This window comes from Clarias gariepinus, chromosome 8 (genome assembly GCF_024256425.1).
Source record: "Clarias gariepinus isolate MV-2021 ecotype Netherlands chromosome 8, CGAR_prim_01v2, whole genome shotgun sequence".
NCBI lineage: Eukaryota > Metazoa > Chordata > Actinopteri > Siluriformes > Clariidae > Clarias > Clarias gariepinus.
In genome coordinates, this window is record NC_071107.1 from 14,957,779 (window position 1) to 14,974,671 (window position 16,893).

General features: G+C 42.1%; 1 protein-coding gene across 1 annotated transcript in view; it reads left to right on the forward strand.

The window, feature by feature from the left end:
- Nucleotides 1–1,527: 1,527 nt before the first annotated feature.
- The window catches only part of bcl11aa (BCL11 transcription factor A a), a 44,406-nt gene continuing 29,040 nt past the window's right edge, over nt 1,528–16,893 (forward strand). The window contains exons 1-2 of the mRNA XM_053502460.1: nt 1,528–1,857; nt 5,064–5,399. Coding sequence (XP_053358435.1) covers nt 1,803–1,857; nt 5,064–5,399 — 391 coding nt within the window. The 5' untranslated portion in view covers nt 1,528–1,802. The remainder of the gene's footprint in view (nt 1,858–5,063; nt 5,400–16,893) is intronic.

The following is a 16,893-nucleotide window of genomic DNA, read 5'->3' on the forward strand; positions in this document are numbered from 1 at the left end:
TTAAGTAACAATGATCGGAAGTTTTAAGTCTCCTCTGCTCGTGTTTGCAGGACAATTTTATACACATCGGTATGTCTATATAGCTACTGTATGTACATACTGCCATAATCTGTTACATTTCCTCAAAATGCATGACATGCCATAATTTTTTTTTAGTGCATTAACAAAGTTAACTCCGCTCCACATATCACTTGGCGAGCATGACCTGTCTATCTTGTGTGACGAGGGTCTTATCCAAACCCAGTGACACTTTCGGATGGGGCTTGACACTTATTGCTGCTGTAGATAACGCAAAGCTACGCGCGCGCCGATCGATATTCGTCCAAAAACGAAAGACACCACACAAAACATTTTCACTCACTCACTGGCCACACATTATCTCGGAGATTCCCTTCCAGCCGCAGATCCTCTGCTTTCTCAGAATCACCCATTTATTTCTTTCCTCCCTTCCCCAGCAGACTGTCCTCGGTTATTCGTTCCCGTGATTCTCTGTGTCGCGCGCTCGCTTGAGTCTACTCGTACTTGTGCTAGTTGAGCACAGATGCGTGTCTCTCTCTCTTCCTCCCACCTCGTATGGAAGCCTTTTCTAGTCATCGCCTTTGTTATACGCTCTTTACGTATCATTATTTAGAATGCTCTGGCGCTGTTTTGAGCATCTTATAACCAAAATCCGCGCGGAGTTGAGAAGCCTACATGAACACCCCCCCTCACACACATACACACACACACACACCTCCCTCTCCTCCTGTGCTGTCTTGACCCGAACACATCTGAAACTTATTACCGCGGCCCCCCTTTTTAGTGGGCTGCTCCCGTGATATATTCGTCACCGTGTTGTGTGTGTTTTAAAACTTTGCTTATGTAGTATTTGTAGTATGCCCCACCTACACATCTCAGTTCGATTTTAGGTAAGTTGACGCATTAGTATAGGCAATATTGACTCTCTTTTTGGAGGGTTTCCTGGGGCGCGTGTCTGGGTCATAACACGCCTATAACCTGTCTGTCCTGTTGGCGCTTGCTGTGCTGTTTGGGTGTACTCGAAGCCCTGTCGCTTTCTTTCATTTTTGAAGGAAGTGCACGGTCTGGTGTGCACTTCATCCAGAGCACGAGCCGAATGTGTACCTACTCAGTAGCCCCGATCGGTGTCCACTGAAGCCGTTTATATTAAAGGTTTCTCTTCCCCCTCCCCTTCCATATCGCATGTCCAGCCCCCCCATGTCCATTGGCTTTTCGTGGTCTGTGTGCCTACGTCCACCCCCTGCACACGAACACACACACACACACACACACACACAATGTGCACGCTGCTTTCATTAAACACCTCTCTCTCTCTCTCTCTTTCTCTTGCTCTCTCTCGCCTCTTGTCCGGCCCCCTGATCTCTCTGTCCATTGGCTTCTCCGGGTCTATTTTTCATGTCCAGCCCCTAATGAGTGTCCATTGGTTTTGTTATTTCCACTCCCTCCTCCCACTCCCCGGTTTTGCCCTGCCCATGTTTTGTATGTCTGTGTCCATCCATCTCCTGACGTTCAAGTTCGCAGGGACGTCACGTCCGCACTTGAACTTGCAGCTCAGGGGGGCTTTTGCCATTTTTTTCATCTCTCTCTCTCTCCCTCTCTCTCCCTCTCTCTTTTCAAAAAAAGCCATGACGGCTATCCCACAATCCATCTTCCTCGCGCCATCTTTGTATTATTTCTAATTTATTTTGGATGTCAAAGGCATTGATGAAGATATTTTCTCTGGAGTCTCCCCGCTAACCCGGCTCTCCCGATGTGAACCGAGCTGAACGCCGCCGCCAACCACCATGTCTCGCCGCAAGCAAGGCAAACCCCAGCACTTAAGCAAACGGGATTTTTCGCGTAAGTATACTCTGTGTTGTGCACTTCTTGTGCAGCTTCATCTTTTCTTGGTCCAGTTTTGTAATATTCCGTAAAGAAGGCAAAACCCCGTAACGGACAGCATGACACCGGACGGCGGACAGCGCAGCTCGCGGTCAAGTGGACTTCACCGGGGAGCGCGTGCAGCGAGCCTTTCCACTCGGCACTACCTTTACGCGTAGCTTTTTTTTCTGCGCCAAGTAAAAAAAAAAAATTGAAAGTTTCGTCCCAATTGCCGCTTTTTTGAAAATGGGAAAGTTTTCATAGCGTTAATTTCTTTGCACGCACGTGCCACAGTATTCGCCGGCCACCTAAGAGGCGTTAAGGTACCGGACTACGGTAGGTACGCATGCTTCTGTCTCTGACAAGGCTGACTGCGAGTGGCAGAATTATCCCCTCCTCGCGCGCTGTTTTTGGAAGATTTTCAAAAAAAAGTAGTGCATTTTGATTGGGAAAAAAAAATCTCGTGTCTGACTGTTTACACGCGCCGCGTGCGCCGTAACAAGCAGCGCTGAAGCCGGGGGGAAAGACGCTGCTCCGCTTTTACGAAACTATACAGCAGGGACAAATGCAGCTATCTAATCTATAATCACGCTATTAAAAAAATAGAGTTAAAACATAACATGGAATGATCAGAAAATATTGATTCCGTAGATCACTCCGAGTTCATTTTCAACAGAAATAAGACTTGATTGTCACATAACCATTTATTCCCGTTCCATTACTAAATATACGCACTGGGACACACAGTACAATTTCTGTTTTACTTCAATTATTACTTAAACACTGTGTTACCTGGTGACTTTAAGGTAACGACATTGCACTATAATTTCACCTATTAAATCGATCTTTACAGGAATGCAACTTTATTAAAACTGTAAAAACCCCATACACCGTAACATTTTGGAAGATCGCATGTTTTTATGCTAGAACAAATCACAAAAGTGCTTACTGATTAAATACTCCGTCTCATGAAGTGTATTCTCTATTATAGGCTGTAATAGAGTCATAAACATGCTTAAGACTGTGGAGGTTATGGGGAAACGCCAGGACTATCCTTTTTTTTTTCTCGTGTTGAAGTTTTTCTGCTCTACAGAGGTGTTACACTGGCTTGAAAGATAAACATGTTTGATACAAATCCGCGTTGTTGTAACATCGTAACGTATCATGTAACGTTATTGGGTTTCCACACACACACACACACACACACACACGTCCCATAGCTGCTTCGTAGAGTCTGTGATCGGTGTGTGTGTGTGTGTGTGACACCCGTCGCTAGGAGGCACACTACGATCACAAACTGGAAATGAACTTGAACCTGAGTAATTTTACCGCCACCTCTATCTACATATTTAACAACAAGATAGAGGTAGAGGTATTATGGACAGTTCTAAGCGTTGAAAAAATCACAATGCTTCTGTTTCTTGGTCCTGGTGCTTTGATCTATTAATCAAACCGCGCTTAATAAAAGTATAGTCACATTGTAAATATAATGTAGATAAGCAGACTATACTTTAATTTAACACTTTAGTGGGTTATGTATCCTGCGAGACACAAACTGTAAAACTGATATCATATTCAGAAAAATTAAAATTGCAGTATTGTTTGACTTGGACACTAGTGAGTTCAAAATTGAAATTATTTAATTGAAAAATAGTTTAATGTTACTATTTATATTTTTTTTAACATACTAATTATAAGCGTTTAGTCAGACGTTCAGTTTTTTAAAAAGTCTATTTGGATTGTCTAGAGAGTATTCAGTCATATAACTTTTCCTTAAAAAATCGTAGAGAGAAAAAACAGGCACTGTCCTTTCTGCTTTTTAAACAGATGCTTCAGTAACAAACACATCAATCATTCATTCATTTATTCGCGCTGGTATTAGCGATCAGTAGTAGTTCCAATACTTTTTATTTCTGCTAAACCATTTTAAACGCGTAGCTTTCCTGAGATTTTTCAGACTGCAATGAGATGTTTAAAACGACGAGGAATTAATAGCACTTCAAGCTAAATTGCGTAACAGTCCTCTGCGTTTTCAGACAATTATAATCCATATCCGGTACACACTCTGGTCAGTTTATTCATTTTTTAACTGCTCTTAAAGTCACACGTGTCGAAGTTGTATCAGTCTCTTTACACACTGTAATGCTTTTTTTAAATACAGAAAAAGCAGTGGATACATTAATGCACTAAATACAGGACAGCTTTATAATGTGTGATGTGAACCTATTTATCTAACATTTTAATTATTAATTACTACAAAAGCAAGATTTTTAGTTAACATAGAAAAGTATAAGATGTCTAAATGGAGCATCAAGTTTATTTAAAAATTTATTGAGAGATTTATAGTGAAGGGAAATGTGCAGGAAATTCAGGTAGAAGAGAAGTAAATGTATTTCTTTTATTAAACTTGCTGTCAATTCTTTTTTTTTTTTGGTCGTGGAATTTGTGCACAATGTGAGCTTGCATGTAAGTGTTTGTTAAGCCAGGAACCCAAAGCTCGGGGTTTGTGTTGTATAACTCAAGATCTAAAGCAGCATTCTGTGGCCACATCGCGTCTATTCCGCGCTTTATCTTTCACAGCTTGTGGTGAAGGCTGAATTTTACCCTTCTGTGTGCATTTAAAGGTCAAGGTTCATTCATTTTAAGAGATCCGGACACTTAAGGGCCGTAAAAAAAATCTGGCCCTATTTGTATTTCCTAAACAAATAATAAAAATATCAAAAAAATTGTTTAAAAGTGGTTTGAAGTTTAATTAAAGTGTAATTTTGGCAGCTTGAAAAATGCAAAAAAAAAAAGCTAGGCAAGCACTAAACTTTTCAGTTCAAGATGTTGTATTAGTCCAGGTATACTTGCTTTTTAATGTTCTCCAATGTACGATTTCCAAATTGTGAAATAGCAAATATAATATAATGTGCGTCAAACTACAACAAATTTCTGTTAACCTGTGAACAGCAATAATAATAATAATAATAATAATATTAATGATGAACTTCTCACTGCACAGATGTTTATCTCAAATATTCCAAAAAGATATTTTAACAATATCTTGAATTTTGCTATAAATTTTCTATTCATCCTCAGCCATATTGTGTCCATCAGAGCACCACTAATAACTGATTTCCTCTCTGCCCCTGTCTGTGTCTCTTATTTGTTATGTCTTGAACGACGCTGTCTCCCTTGAGTAGCCGAGCCCCTATCGTCTGTGGTCTCGGAGGAAAGGCAGGAACAGCACGGGCTGGTACAGGTCTCTCCGGAAGGGGACCAGGACCTGCTTACCTGCGGCCAGTGTCAGATGAACTTCCCTTTGGGGGATATCCTCATTTTTATTGAGCACAAAAGGAAGCAATGCAATGGCACCATGTGCATGGACAAGACAGTGGATAAGCCCCCTTCTCCCTCGCATGGAGAGCTGAGGAGAGCGTCCAATCCCGTGGAGGTGGGCGTCCAGGTCACGCCAGAGGACGAGGATTGCTTGTCAACGTCTTCTCGAGGAATCTGTCCCAAACAGGAAAACATACCAGGTAAATATCTCCCAAAAGGCCGTGAAGGGGACAGTAACGATAAGTGCTTGGGGTGCATGCTGTAAGTGTGCCTGCTCGTTCGTAGATATGTGTTAAGGATGTCTGCGATGCACTAGTCCACATATCGCAAACACATGTTCTCTCTGTGGAGTTCTCTTCCACAACTCTGGAGACACTTTTCAGTGTTGGGAGGGTTTGGATGGAGGGATGAGGGCTTACATATATTATCGCACAATTCTGCTATAGGATAAAGAAGAAGAAAAAAGATTCATTGTAATTTATCATCAAGAGATCAGCGCAGTTTAGAGTCAGCAGAGCTTTCCCTCTGTATTCTGACTGGATAGGTCTTTTCAAATGAAACTCACAGCATACATGTCTTACAGCATACATCACTTGTCTAAACCTTTGGCTGTGTGGTTGTTTTGGTGAAATAGTGTCTAGTTTTACCTCCTGTTCTTTCAGTTTTCTGACTTTCTGGGCAGTTAAGCAGTTAAACCTACTCAGGTATTACCCCATGCTGCATTATGGTTTCACAGCGGTCTTTTTTTCACAGTAATTAAATCCAACCCTGACTTTAAGTTGCCTTTTTGAGATCAGCAAGTGGAGCACTAAGGGTGTGTCAGGAGGAGGGTACGTTCCCATCAAGAGAATGAGGAAATGAGAGAGAGACAGCAAGACAAAAAAGGGTAGTTGGGACACTTGAGGGTTGGTTGCTGAAGACGTTGGTGTTTCAAGAGAGTCTGTCCCCTTAGTGTGTCTCCACAGTCCAATGGGAAACCCCGCTCTGTGTTGCCCATACCCTCTCATGTGGTTAACTCAGATGCATCTTGAGGTTATTGTATATTTTTTAAAACAGCCACATCTTGTCCATATAAGTGTAACCGTATGCATTTCTGACTGTAAATCAAAGACCATGGGAAGACCAGTTGGTTATTCTCGGATGTCAGAAGGAGGCACTTTTGTATCGTTGCTAGTTATTTATTTTGCGTTTTATTTAAATTAGAGCATGTTTTACAGAATATCTCCTTGCACTAAATAAGTACTATAATGTTACTTACTGCTACGGAAATAGATTACAAGGCAGTTTATCACTTTAATTTTTAAACAACCTTATAAAAGAAGCGCTTGGAATCCAGAGTGTTAAAATGCGACCCAAGGTAATCCTGTGTCTGGCGTAAATAACATTAGTGAATATGTCATTCTTGTGATCTGGGTAACGTTAGAGATGACTGCGCAAGTGTGTTTGTGTGTGCTTGTGTATGTATCTACTCGAACTGATTTAGACGCAGCATTTGCAAAGAGAAGGGGGAAAAAAGTGTGAGTGAGTCTCTCCAGCCTGTTTTTCTGCCCTGGTCCTACATCGGGGCCTTCACTGGTCTGCTTCAAAGCTCAGGTTCTAGGAAATGCCTGAGTCGCTCAGTTCCATCTCCAGTGATTTGGGCCTGTCACTACAGGCTTTTTATCAGCCTCGTAATTCAGTCGTACAGCTGTTTCTGTTTCCACTTCTCACTTGCATTTTAGACTCAGTGAATCTCATGGAGGACTGTGGTTAGCTGTGGTTCTTGAAGCCAGAACATACATTAGACTGATGTAGGTTTTAATATATAATTGTGGTAAGCAGGGTCAGCTATGTGTAGTTAACCCCTTTGTTTTAAAAAATGTCGATGCCATTTCTGTGCAAATTATACAACCTCTTTATATTCGCTAGCTATCGCACACACGTCTCATGTTTCTGTCAGACCCTAAGCGGGTTATTAAACTCATTTACATCATAATGTGGCAGGGTTCAGCTGATATCACTGGGTCAGCCGTATTATGTGTACTTGTGATGGTTTAAAGCAGTTTTGTGGGAAGGACCTTACCATCCTCTCTGTGTTACTGCTATGGCAGGGCAAAAGAAATATTAATTAGCCATATTACTAAACAGGAGTGAAGGGTATATGTGAGGGGTGAACTGAAGAAGAATTTATTATTATTATTATTATTATTATTATTATTATTAATAATGTTGTTGACATTGATGATGATTATGTTGCTTTTTTTTGCTGCTATAATTGCTGTATAATTTTAAGATTAGTCTTGACAGGATTTTAACTAATTACATCTAGACTGTTATCCAAACCACCAAATATAGAGGCTACATGTGTGATGTAACATCACAATTCCCTTATAGAGTAACTCAGAGAGACGAAAGGCAGCCGCTGTCACAGAGGAATGGTGTGTGTGTGTATACATGAAAAAGAGCAGTGAGCGGAGGTGTGTGTGTGTGTATGTGCGTGCGGGTGCGTGTGTGTGTGTGTGTGTGTGCCCCAAATAGGCCATGTATCCTGGTTAAGGGGCCCAGCCAAAAAGTATAGCGCTAATCGACTCTGCAGGTTTCTCCTCATGTCTCCTCTTGTCCCTTACCATCGCCTGTCTTCACTTTTCCTCTCTACTTTCTCTCCTCTTTACTCCTTTCTCCTACTTAAACCTTTTTTCGAGCCATTTTGTTGTTGAACATTGAGCTCCAGCATCATTAAAAGAGGTTGATTTATTCAATCCTGGACAGAGGGACTAACAATTAAAATAAAGAAGAATTGCTTTTTGTTGTGAAGGAATGCATTTAGTTCGAGTAAAAATGCTTTGAGATTCACCATCCAAAATTTGTCCACATTACAAATAGCTTTTTTTTTTTTTTTTTGGAAATGTGAATTTTTATATTAGGCAGTCAAGCCTCTTGCCATGATGTCCTTTTTAAAAGTGATGACTCCACTACATGAATACACTGATTGGTTCAGAGAAAAACTGAAGCCATGCAGAATAGACCTCATGGCAGATAATTTTTTTTTTTTTTTTTTTTTTTTTGAAAATGCTCTTGTGATTTTTTTTCTCTCTCCGTTTTACACAGCGTGCGATTACTTTGCATATAAGCTGCCTGCAAGTTTCCGTTCTAAAAATGTGACTGTGACGTGGCTGGTGGGCATTTTTTTTTCCCCCTGAACTCAAATCTCATGATCAGAATAATCATCTGCACATCGACGTTCAGACTTAGTACAGCCGTGCTGCGGATATCTGTGTACATTTGAACATGGCACTGCTCATTGTGTGATATACAGCACTCACTTAAACCTCTTTGCTTTGGCACATAACCGCATGCGCATGTGTGCAAGTCATCATGGTGCTGACAGATATGCTAAATGGATAGTAATATACAGGAGTTGCTGTAGAAACAGTTGCAAATGTGAAAATATAAAGGTGTTTGTGCGCGGCAGAGTTGCGTATTCATTACAAGAGCAGAAATAAAACAAGATTTCCTTTTATTTAGGTTAAGACTGAGGCTCAGACAGACAGCTATTTTTGTGTATGCTACACTGCTTTCACCTCTGAATACACACAGCCTCCCATACTCTACATTTTCCTCCATGTCTTTTTTTTTTCTTTCCACTATTAAATGAATTATCAGGAAGTGGCTCGCCACATGACAAAAGACACATGTCTTCGGCAAGCTCCGACAGCGTGCGACACCTGCAAAGGTGCTCTTTATGAATATGCACCGGAATGGAAGCTTGACTGTAATTTCTTAAAGAATGCATGTTTATTTCCATTCACTGCCGAGATTGCTCCACAGAGCCTTCTGCTTGGATATATTTACAACTGCTCCCGTTTGAGCTTAGAAAATATACTTAGCCAGAAATGTTTGTGCATGTGTGAATGTGTGTGAGTGTGTGTGTACGCATGCATGCATGTGTGTGTGTGTGTGAGAGAGAGAGAGAGAGAGAAAGAAAAAGAAACATAGAAAGAGATGCATAATGCTGTCCTAAGGGATGGGGTTTAATTAATGGTGGATGATAATGTTTAATTCTCTTCTCCCGGAGCAGTTACGTGTTTTGGGTGGATCTTACTCTAAGCAAAGCTCACAGATGCATTGTGATATCCAGCATCCTCAGCACTGATTTGCATGATCCAGTCGGCTGTGTATTGTGGGGGTGGGTGGGATTTGCTCGATTTAAAAAAATGAAAATATTTAATGGACCATGGAACAATTTTTTTTGTACTAGCTTTAAAAAAAGGAAAATATTACTATAAGGTTTTATTTTATATATATATATATATATATATATATATATATATATATATATATATGAAAGAATACACCCCGCTCGGTATATATTCTTTTCACCTGGTTTTGCAGTGCAAGCCAGCTTGTTGGGAACAAAGGTATTTAGTAGGCAGACGGGCACAGCCTGGCACAGTGCCACCCTCTCAGTCTCACCACCCTGTGACGCTTCTTCCCTGCGACCCTCCCACAACGGGACAATAGTAGCTCCTCCACCACAAGAGAAGAAAAGCTCGGCTCTCGTCAATCTGCTCCTGTCTTTCCCTCTCTCTCTCTCTCTCTCTGTCTTTCTGTCTCTCTTTTATTGTTCGGTGCACGGTGTTGTTGCAAAGAAATAAGCGAGCCCTAATTTCTAATGGTGGCATAGAGCTGTGCTTTACTGCAGACCAGTGAATAAGGAATAGTTACCTCTATCTAGATAATCACTGAGCTCAAGAGCTCTCCTGTTGTTCCATTCGTATTTTATTTTCTTCTCATTCTTTTAAATAATGCTTAGGGATATCATTATCTAACTGGAGTGTGTATGTGTGTGTATGTGTGTGTGTGTGGAGGGTTATGTGTGCGCAGACCCACTGGATTTTGCTACAGTTTAGTTCTGAAATGATCATGTCAGATGTTTTTACAGTGTGTGTCCATAAAAACGGTTATGTACTACAAAGTGTATTTATAAGTTCCAGTGGATTACAGAGTGGGCTTTTTGGAAACACACTATGAAGGATGCAAAATGTTTGAGTGTGTTCGCTTATATGTGCTCGTGGGCAACTGTACATTTGTCAGTGGTGACTGAGTGGTGTGTGTGCACGCGTGTATGTGTGTGAGTGTGTGGTAGGGGGGTGCGGAAGAACATGAAAGGGTATGTGAGTTGGCAGTGTTGCAACAGGACATCCCTCAGTGGACGCTGCCAGAAGAGAGTTGGCACAGAGCAGGACTGGCAGTCAAGGGTGGGCTAGGCTTTTACTACTCTGTTTACCTTTACTGCTCCACACACACACTCATGCAGGCACACACAGACACACACACACACACACAGACACAATGGGATGCTGGTGTCATTTTAAGGAAGAAGTCACCTGATAGAAATCTCACACTTTTTCATCGATAGTTCACCTCCTCCTCCTCCTCCTCCTCTTCCTCGCTTCGTCTCTCAGGTTTCTAAGGGCAGAGTGTGTGAGGTCACCTTGACCAGCAGTGCCACTCACTTTCAGCTTCTGTCATCCAAGACATTCAACGTGATCAATTCATCCGGGCTCTAATGGTTACAAATAGCAGAAGTCGACTCTCTCCGGGCACTTTCAGGGCTCTGCTTTTTTTTTTTTTTTTCTTTCTTTCTTTTTTTTTCTTTCGTTTCTTCTCTCCTTACTTACGGATCCGTTTCTTCGCAGCGCACACAGCTACTCTGTGGAGATGAAGGCAGGATGCTGGCTACCTGCTTAAGGTTATATTTACGAATAAAGTAAAAGTGCTCGAGCTGAAGCTACTACTCAAAGTCACTCAAATCCATGACACACTTCTCAGACATGTACCCGTTTAATAGGGTGCGTGCCAAGACCCGACCTAGTATGTGTATGTGTTTCTGCTTGTGTGTGAACTGGCTGATTGCTTGCTGTGCTCATGTTAGCATTGGAGACTTGCCTAGTTTTAGTGGCTCTCGGTGTGTGTGTGTGCGTGTGTGCGTGTGTGTGTGTGTGTGTGTGTGTGTGTGCTCCGCTGCTCACAGTAGTCGAGGTAAATACTCAAGAGTGGAAACCTGATATTTATACTTTAGAGAAAACGTGCATTTTTGTTTTTTTTATAGTTTCGCATTTTCATGGTTCCTTAAAACACTTTCAATTATTACGCTTGTTTGTTCAATGACAGTTATTGGTCATGCCAATATTAAGCAAATGCAATGCTGCTATTCTATGTATGACATGCAAACATTTTCTAGGAAGCAAATATTTGAACAGTAAATTCATCATATTCAAAAAACACCGCAAACACATCTTTACTGCGAGGCCCTTCCCAAAGTGATGACTCAGGCTTTCTAAGCTCCGGAATGGATACAGACGTTTGTGTGCACGTGTATTTGCATTGTATGTGTGTGTTTGTGTGTGTGCGAGAGTCCATGAGTGCATGTCCATGCTAAAGTTAGCAAGTCTTGCTGAGTATGTTGTTGGAGCGTAATCCGGCAGCTCATGTGCCGTGTCTGCGGGGGTCACCCATCCCCCCCCACCACACACACACCTCTTCACACAGCACAGAGAGAGAAGTCCGTCACGTCTAGTGTCTGCCTGCCAGTACGTTAATGGCTTTATTTTTATACTGAACTGCATCGAAACTCTGCCGCATTCATGTTTAATGAACGTTACTAATATGATTATAGACTTTTCGACATAGATTTAGATCTTTTCCTGTGAACACTGTAGTGAAATGGAATACCAGCCCGTGATTCCCTCCTGCTTTTCTAGGTATATTATGTAATACCTCATAATTTTTTCATATTTTTTATTCCACATATTGCATATTTTAATTCTATAGCTCTGTTACTGTCATCTTTTTTCAGTCTCTGTCACAGCTACTGTCATCATATCTACAGTATATCTATCACTGTCATCATATCTCTACCTGTCTCTACATATCTACTGTATATGTAGTGTCTATCTATCCAGACAAGCCTGTATATGTCGCTTTTGATTAATGAATTTTCCCTCTCATAGAATCCTCACTAAAATAAAGATTAAATAGATTGTGGAAACTCACGGTTAGTGAAACGCTGTTTGTTCCTTTTTTTTTAAAAGAGCTGAGATGATGAGAAGAAATTGGAGTAACACACACACGCAAACACACACACACACACACACACACACATGCACAAATTGCTGATTGTTGTTTCCCTGGTTAACAGGAAAATGGCACACCTTACGCTTCAACACAGAAGACATGCCTGCATCTGCATCTCTTTACACACACGCACACACACACACACACACACACACAAACCGCTACTTCCATACTTCCTGACTGAATCTTACAGATAATTTGCTCAGGCTCATTTGAATTTTAAGCACTTCTTTAATCTTCAAGGCCTAAATTGCTTTATGAATATGCATGGTATGGGCAGACTTTAGTTCATTACCTAGTTGTAAATTCTAATGACCATTAGATCCTCTCAGTAATTGCCAATTGTTTTGCATTTTTGATTGGCCTATTACCATGTGCATTCCGAACACATCAGCACGGCCTGTCAGACCTTCTGTAGAGCGAGAGAGAGAGCGAGAGAGCGAGAGCGAGAGTGCGTCTGTTCTACCTTACACCACGAGGGCTATGTACAAGAAAAAAAAGAAAAAAGGTAAAAATGGCATGTATGACATGCATTTTTTTTAAAATGTGAAAGTCGTGCGAGATGTAAATGAAAGCAGCGTTTTGCACGTGAAGATTGAAAGTTTACCAGGAGATTTGACATATTTAATTTACATGATGACTCGGCACCCCTTCATTAAAGCACTTTGCATACGGCGCTGCAGTTAATCACTACTGATCAGCCACAGCATGGCAACACACACACACACACACAAATGAGCTATGTTTTACATTCACACACCGTCTCTGGCTGGGGGTTGTGTATGTGTAAAAAGCTCTGCAGACAGCCAGATCTTTATGTACACCGACCCCCCCCCCACCCCCCACCCTGTGCGGAAGCAGATGTTGACCAGTCTTTACTTGCTCTCTCACACACACACCGAAACACACAGACACACATCGATACACACACGCACACATCATTGTTGGATTTTGAGTGCTTGTGAGTGAGCTGTTTCTGTTAACATAGCGAGACTTGTTGAGTCTCTAAATGTTTAAATGTATTAGAAACTGCAGTCCAGAGTGTGTGTGTGCGTATATATATATATATATATATATATAGGGGAATACTTAGTCCTGGTGGTTTGACTTGAAGTTTTCCCTTAATTGTTTTTTTTATATACAGTATATATATATATATGTATGCATGTGCTTTGTAGCTGTCTGTGCACATAAGAGAATATATAAAATTATTTAAAAGCTGTCCCTCAGAGGAGTAAATTAAAAAGTCCTATAATTATGATTCCTTACAAATAAATAAAGGAATATTTTTTACCATTTTTTTTCTCACGTTGTATATATCATCTTGCCTTTCTCCCTATTCCGCATACCTCTGTTGTGTGAAGTGCTTCAAGGAAATGCCGAAATCTCCATTGTCATGAAAAGGAACTTTTAATCTGGGGAATAAAACAATAAGTTGTATGTTCATGTTATAAGTGTATGTTGCAGAGGAGCGCAGAGCGTTTCGCTAATGGACACGTTGGCGGAGGGAGGGAGGGAGAGAGGAAGGGAAAGAAGGAAGGAGAGAAGAGAGAGGAGAAAGAGAGAGAGGTGGAAGAAGGAAGAGGGAGGGAGGGAGGGAGGGAGGGAGGAGAGAGTGCCGGGGCCAGGGGGACCCAGCGGGCACTGTTTCCTCAGGACTCTTTTAGCCCTACCCTGGCTACGAGCACGCTTCAAAGTTGTTAATATTCAGCTGGGAAACCGTATCCAGAACACAAATAAATTATTAAGTGCATGAACTTTTTAGGCAGTAAGATGAACTGATGGGGCACATCTGTGAGATCTATGATCCAGAGTCATCTTTATTTGTGGGTGTGTGTTGTTCTTGTGCTGCTCTGTTTGTGTGTGGCTTTGTTATTGTTGTTGTTATGTGTGTGTCTCGAATACATGTGTATGTGTGTGAGTGGAAGTACGTTCTGTGTGTGTGTGTGTGTGTGTGTGTGTGTGGAACTGCCTTCTCTGACTTCTCAGCCTCTGGTCTCCGGCCAAGGGCATGCATAATTGATTCCACACGCGCTATCATTTTCTTGATGTAATTGCTTTAGTAAGATATGATGAAATCTAATGGATAATTTATCGTTCCAAAATGGGTAAAGAAACAGTGAAATGACGCCGGAGGTTTAGTAGACTCACGGAGCGAGAGAGCGATGAGCGCTCCATCCAGGATGTGCCTGATCTCTGTATTAGAGCCTGATTAGTCCACTCCGCTCAGTGATTAAATAACTACAAGAACTCATTCGCTCTCTCTCTCCCTCTCTCTCTCTTTCTCTCGCTCAGTCTATTTTTTTCCCCACTTTGCTCTTTCCTTCTGACTTCTACCTCTCCTTGCTTGGGCTGTTTACCTCTCATTAGTGTTCTCCGGTTTGCCTAATCCTGTCGTACAGTCTCTTTCCTCGCTTTTGTCTACAGCTCTATCACTCTCGCCCGGCGGATCTCTGCTTGTTGATAGAAGCAGCAGATGGGTTTAACAGAATTGTGGGGTAGAGGAGATCCGCAGTTCTTGAGAAACATGTTTGTTTTGTCAGTGGCGTGGCCCGCTCCGAGTCCTTCATGGAACGCGGCGTAGCCGTATTAGCGCGGCGGAGTGTGGGTACTGTATACGTGCACGTTCATGAGATGGGCTTAGATCCTGGCAAAAGCACTGGACTGTTTGTTTCACAGCGGGGGTTGTGAACTGTGTATGTGTGCTGTTGTCTGTTTGTGCTCTGAACAGGAACCTATCCCCAAAGGATGCTTCTGCCTCTAGCCTGTTCTCTCAGCTCAGAGTGCACAACACATTAACACACACACACACACACACACACACACACACACACACACACACAACGTGAACTTCTTCTTCACATTCTTCACTTTAGCTCTCAGAACACACACTCCTAGTCTGGAGGACGCTTTATGTTGTTGTTTAAAGTACAAGGGGTGCTTTATGTTTTTCTGCCCTAATCCGTGTTCAGTATCAGATATCTGCCGGAACAATAGGCTCTGTGCCATGTCAGTCTCTCCTTGTTGACAGTGGCCAGTAACAATACTCACTGCTGTGTCTCCTGTCGAGAGCAGGACCCTTTAGCATTAAAACTGATTTAACAAGATTTAACAATAATACTATAAATAATTTTATACCTGAACACTAATGAGACGCGTCAAGATAGGAAACTAGAGTACTGCTGTTGGTTGCTGGTAAAAAAAAAAACATGGCAGCAAAAACAGAAAAACAGCTCTTACTTTCTAAATCCCTATAAGTGACAGCTGAATTTTTTTCCCCCTCCTCTCCCACTTTCTGTCCTTCTCTTGTTCTTTCATCTTTCTCCCTTTTTTTTCTGTCTCCCCACTGCATGTCATTCTCTGGGAAGCTCCAGCAACCGCATGTGTCTCAACACGTCTGGGGATGATGCTAACCGTTCTTCAACTCGCTCCCCTCAACCACCCCCATCTCTCTTTTCTCTCGCTTTCGATGTTCTATCATAAAGTTAGTTTTGATTTGGTTGGTTTCGTTGGTTTTGGATCTGCTGCTTCTCAGAGAGAGGGCTTCATCCAGACCTCAGAGCCGCTGGTCGGGCACATCTGTGTGTGAATGGCTGCTGGAATGGAGATGTTGGAGCAGAAGGGGCAGCCCGCACAAAGACAAAATTGTCCAGCGGCCCCATTAGTCTCCTCGGGCTCAGTGTGGTCAGACTGGCTCAGCCAGACAGGATGATAGATGGCTTTGTCAGGGGTCCCAGGGTGTGCCCTGAACCTGAAGCACTTTGTTTATCTTGAATAGAAATAGGAAGGGTGCAGGAATAATCTATGTCTAGCTTTCTTCAGACAGAAAAGATGGGAGAGAGAAAGAGAGCGAGTGTTTGGGCGAGTTGGAGTAAAGAGGAAGGTGGGGGAGTGTGTCGGTTGGTGGAGAGGAGGGGTAGGGCCCTACGGTGGTTGTCCATTAACAGATGAACTTGGCTGAAGTCCAGGCATTTGATGAGACAGTGTCATAGCCTCTGCTCTATCTAGCCTTTTCAATCTCTCTCACCCTCCTCTCTCTTTCTCGCTCACTGTCACTCTCCGCCTCTGCTTATTCTTCCTTTCTTCTTCACTTTTCCACTCTTTCATTCTTTCTTTCTGTTTCTTTCCCTTTATCCCGCTCTCCCTTCATCGCCCTTTCTCTCTGCCATCGAACCTGCTGATGATACATCAACAGTTCTTTTTTGGCTGAAGGCAAAAAACGACACTACACTTCTCACTGCCAGCACCTCCCCACGCCAGAACCAGTTTAGACCGGTTAGCTGGCCTTGTAGCCAGTGCTCTGTCAACTTGCCTTACCTTGAAGAAGAAAAACAAAAGGCGAAAAAGAAAAAAGAAAGTCTCGTTCCGATAACAGCGGTAACCTGTCGATCCCCAACAGTGGAATCAAAAAAGAGAGGTATTAAAGAATGGAGACTTATTAGATGTGGAAAAAAACAATTTGCTTCATAAAAATTACATTTCACCAGAGCTGGAGGTTTAGACATTTTTTTTTTTTTTTAGAAGCCTTTTAAAACTGTCAGGTGGTGGTTCAAGGCCGCGGAAAAGAATCACTTAAGA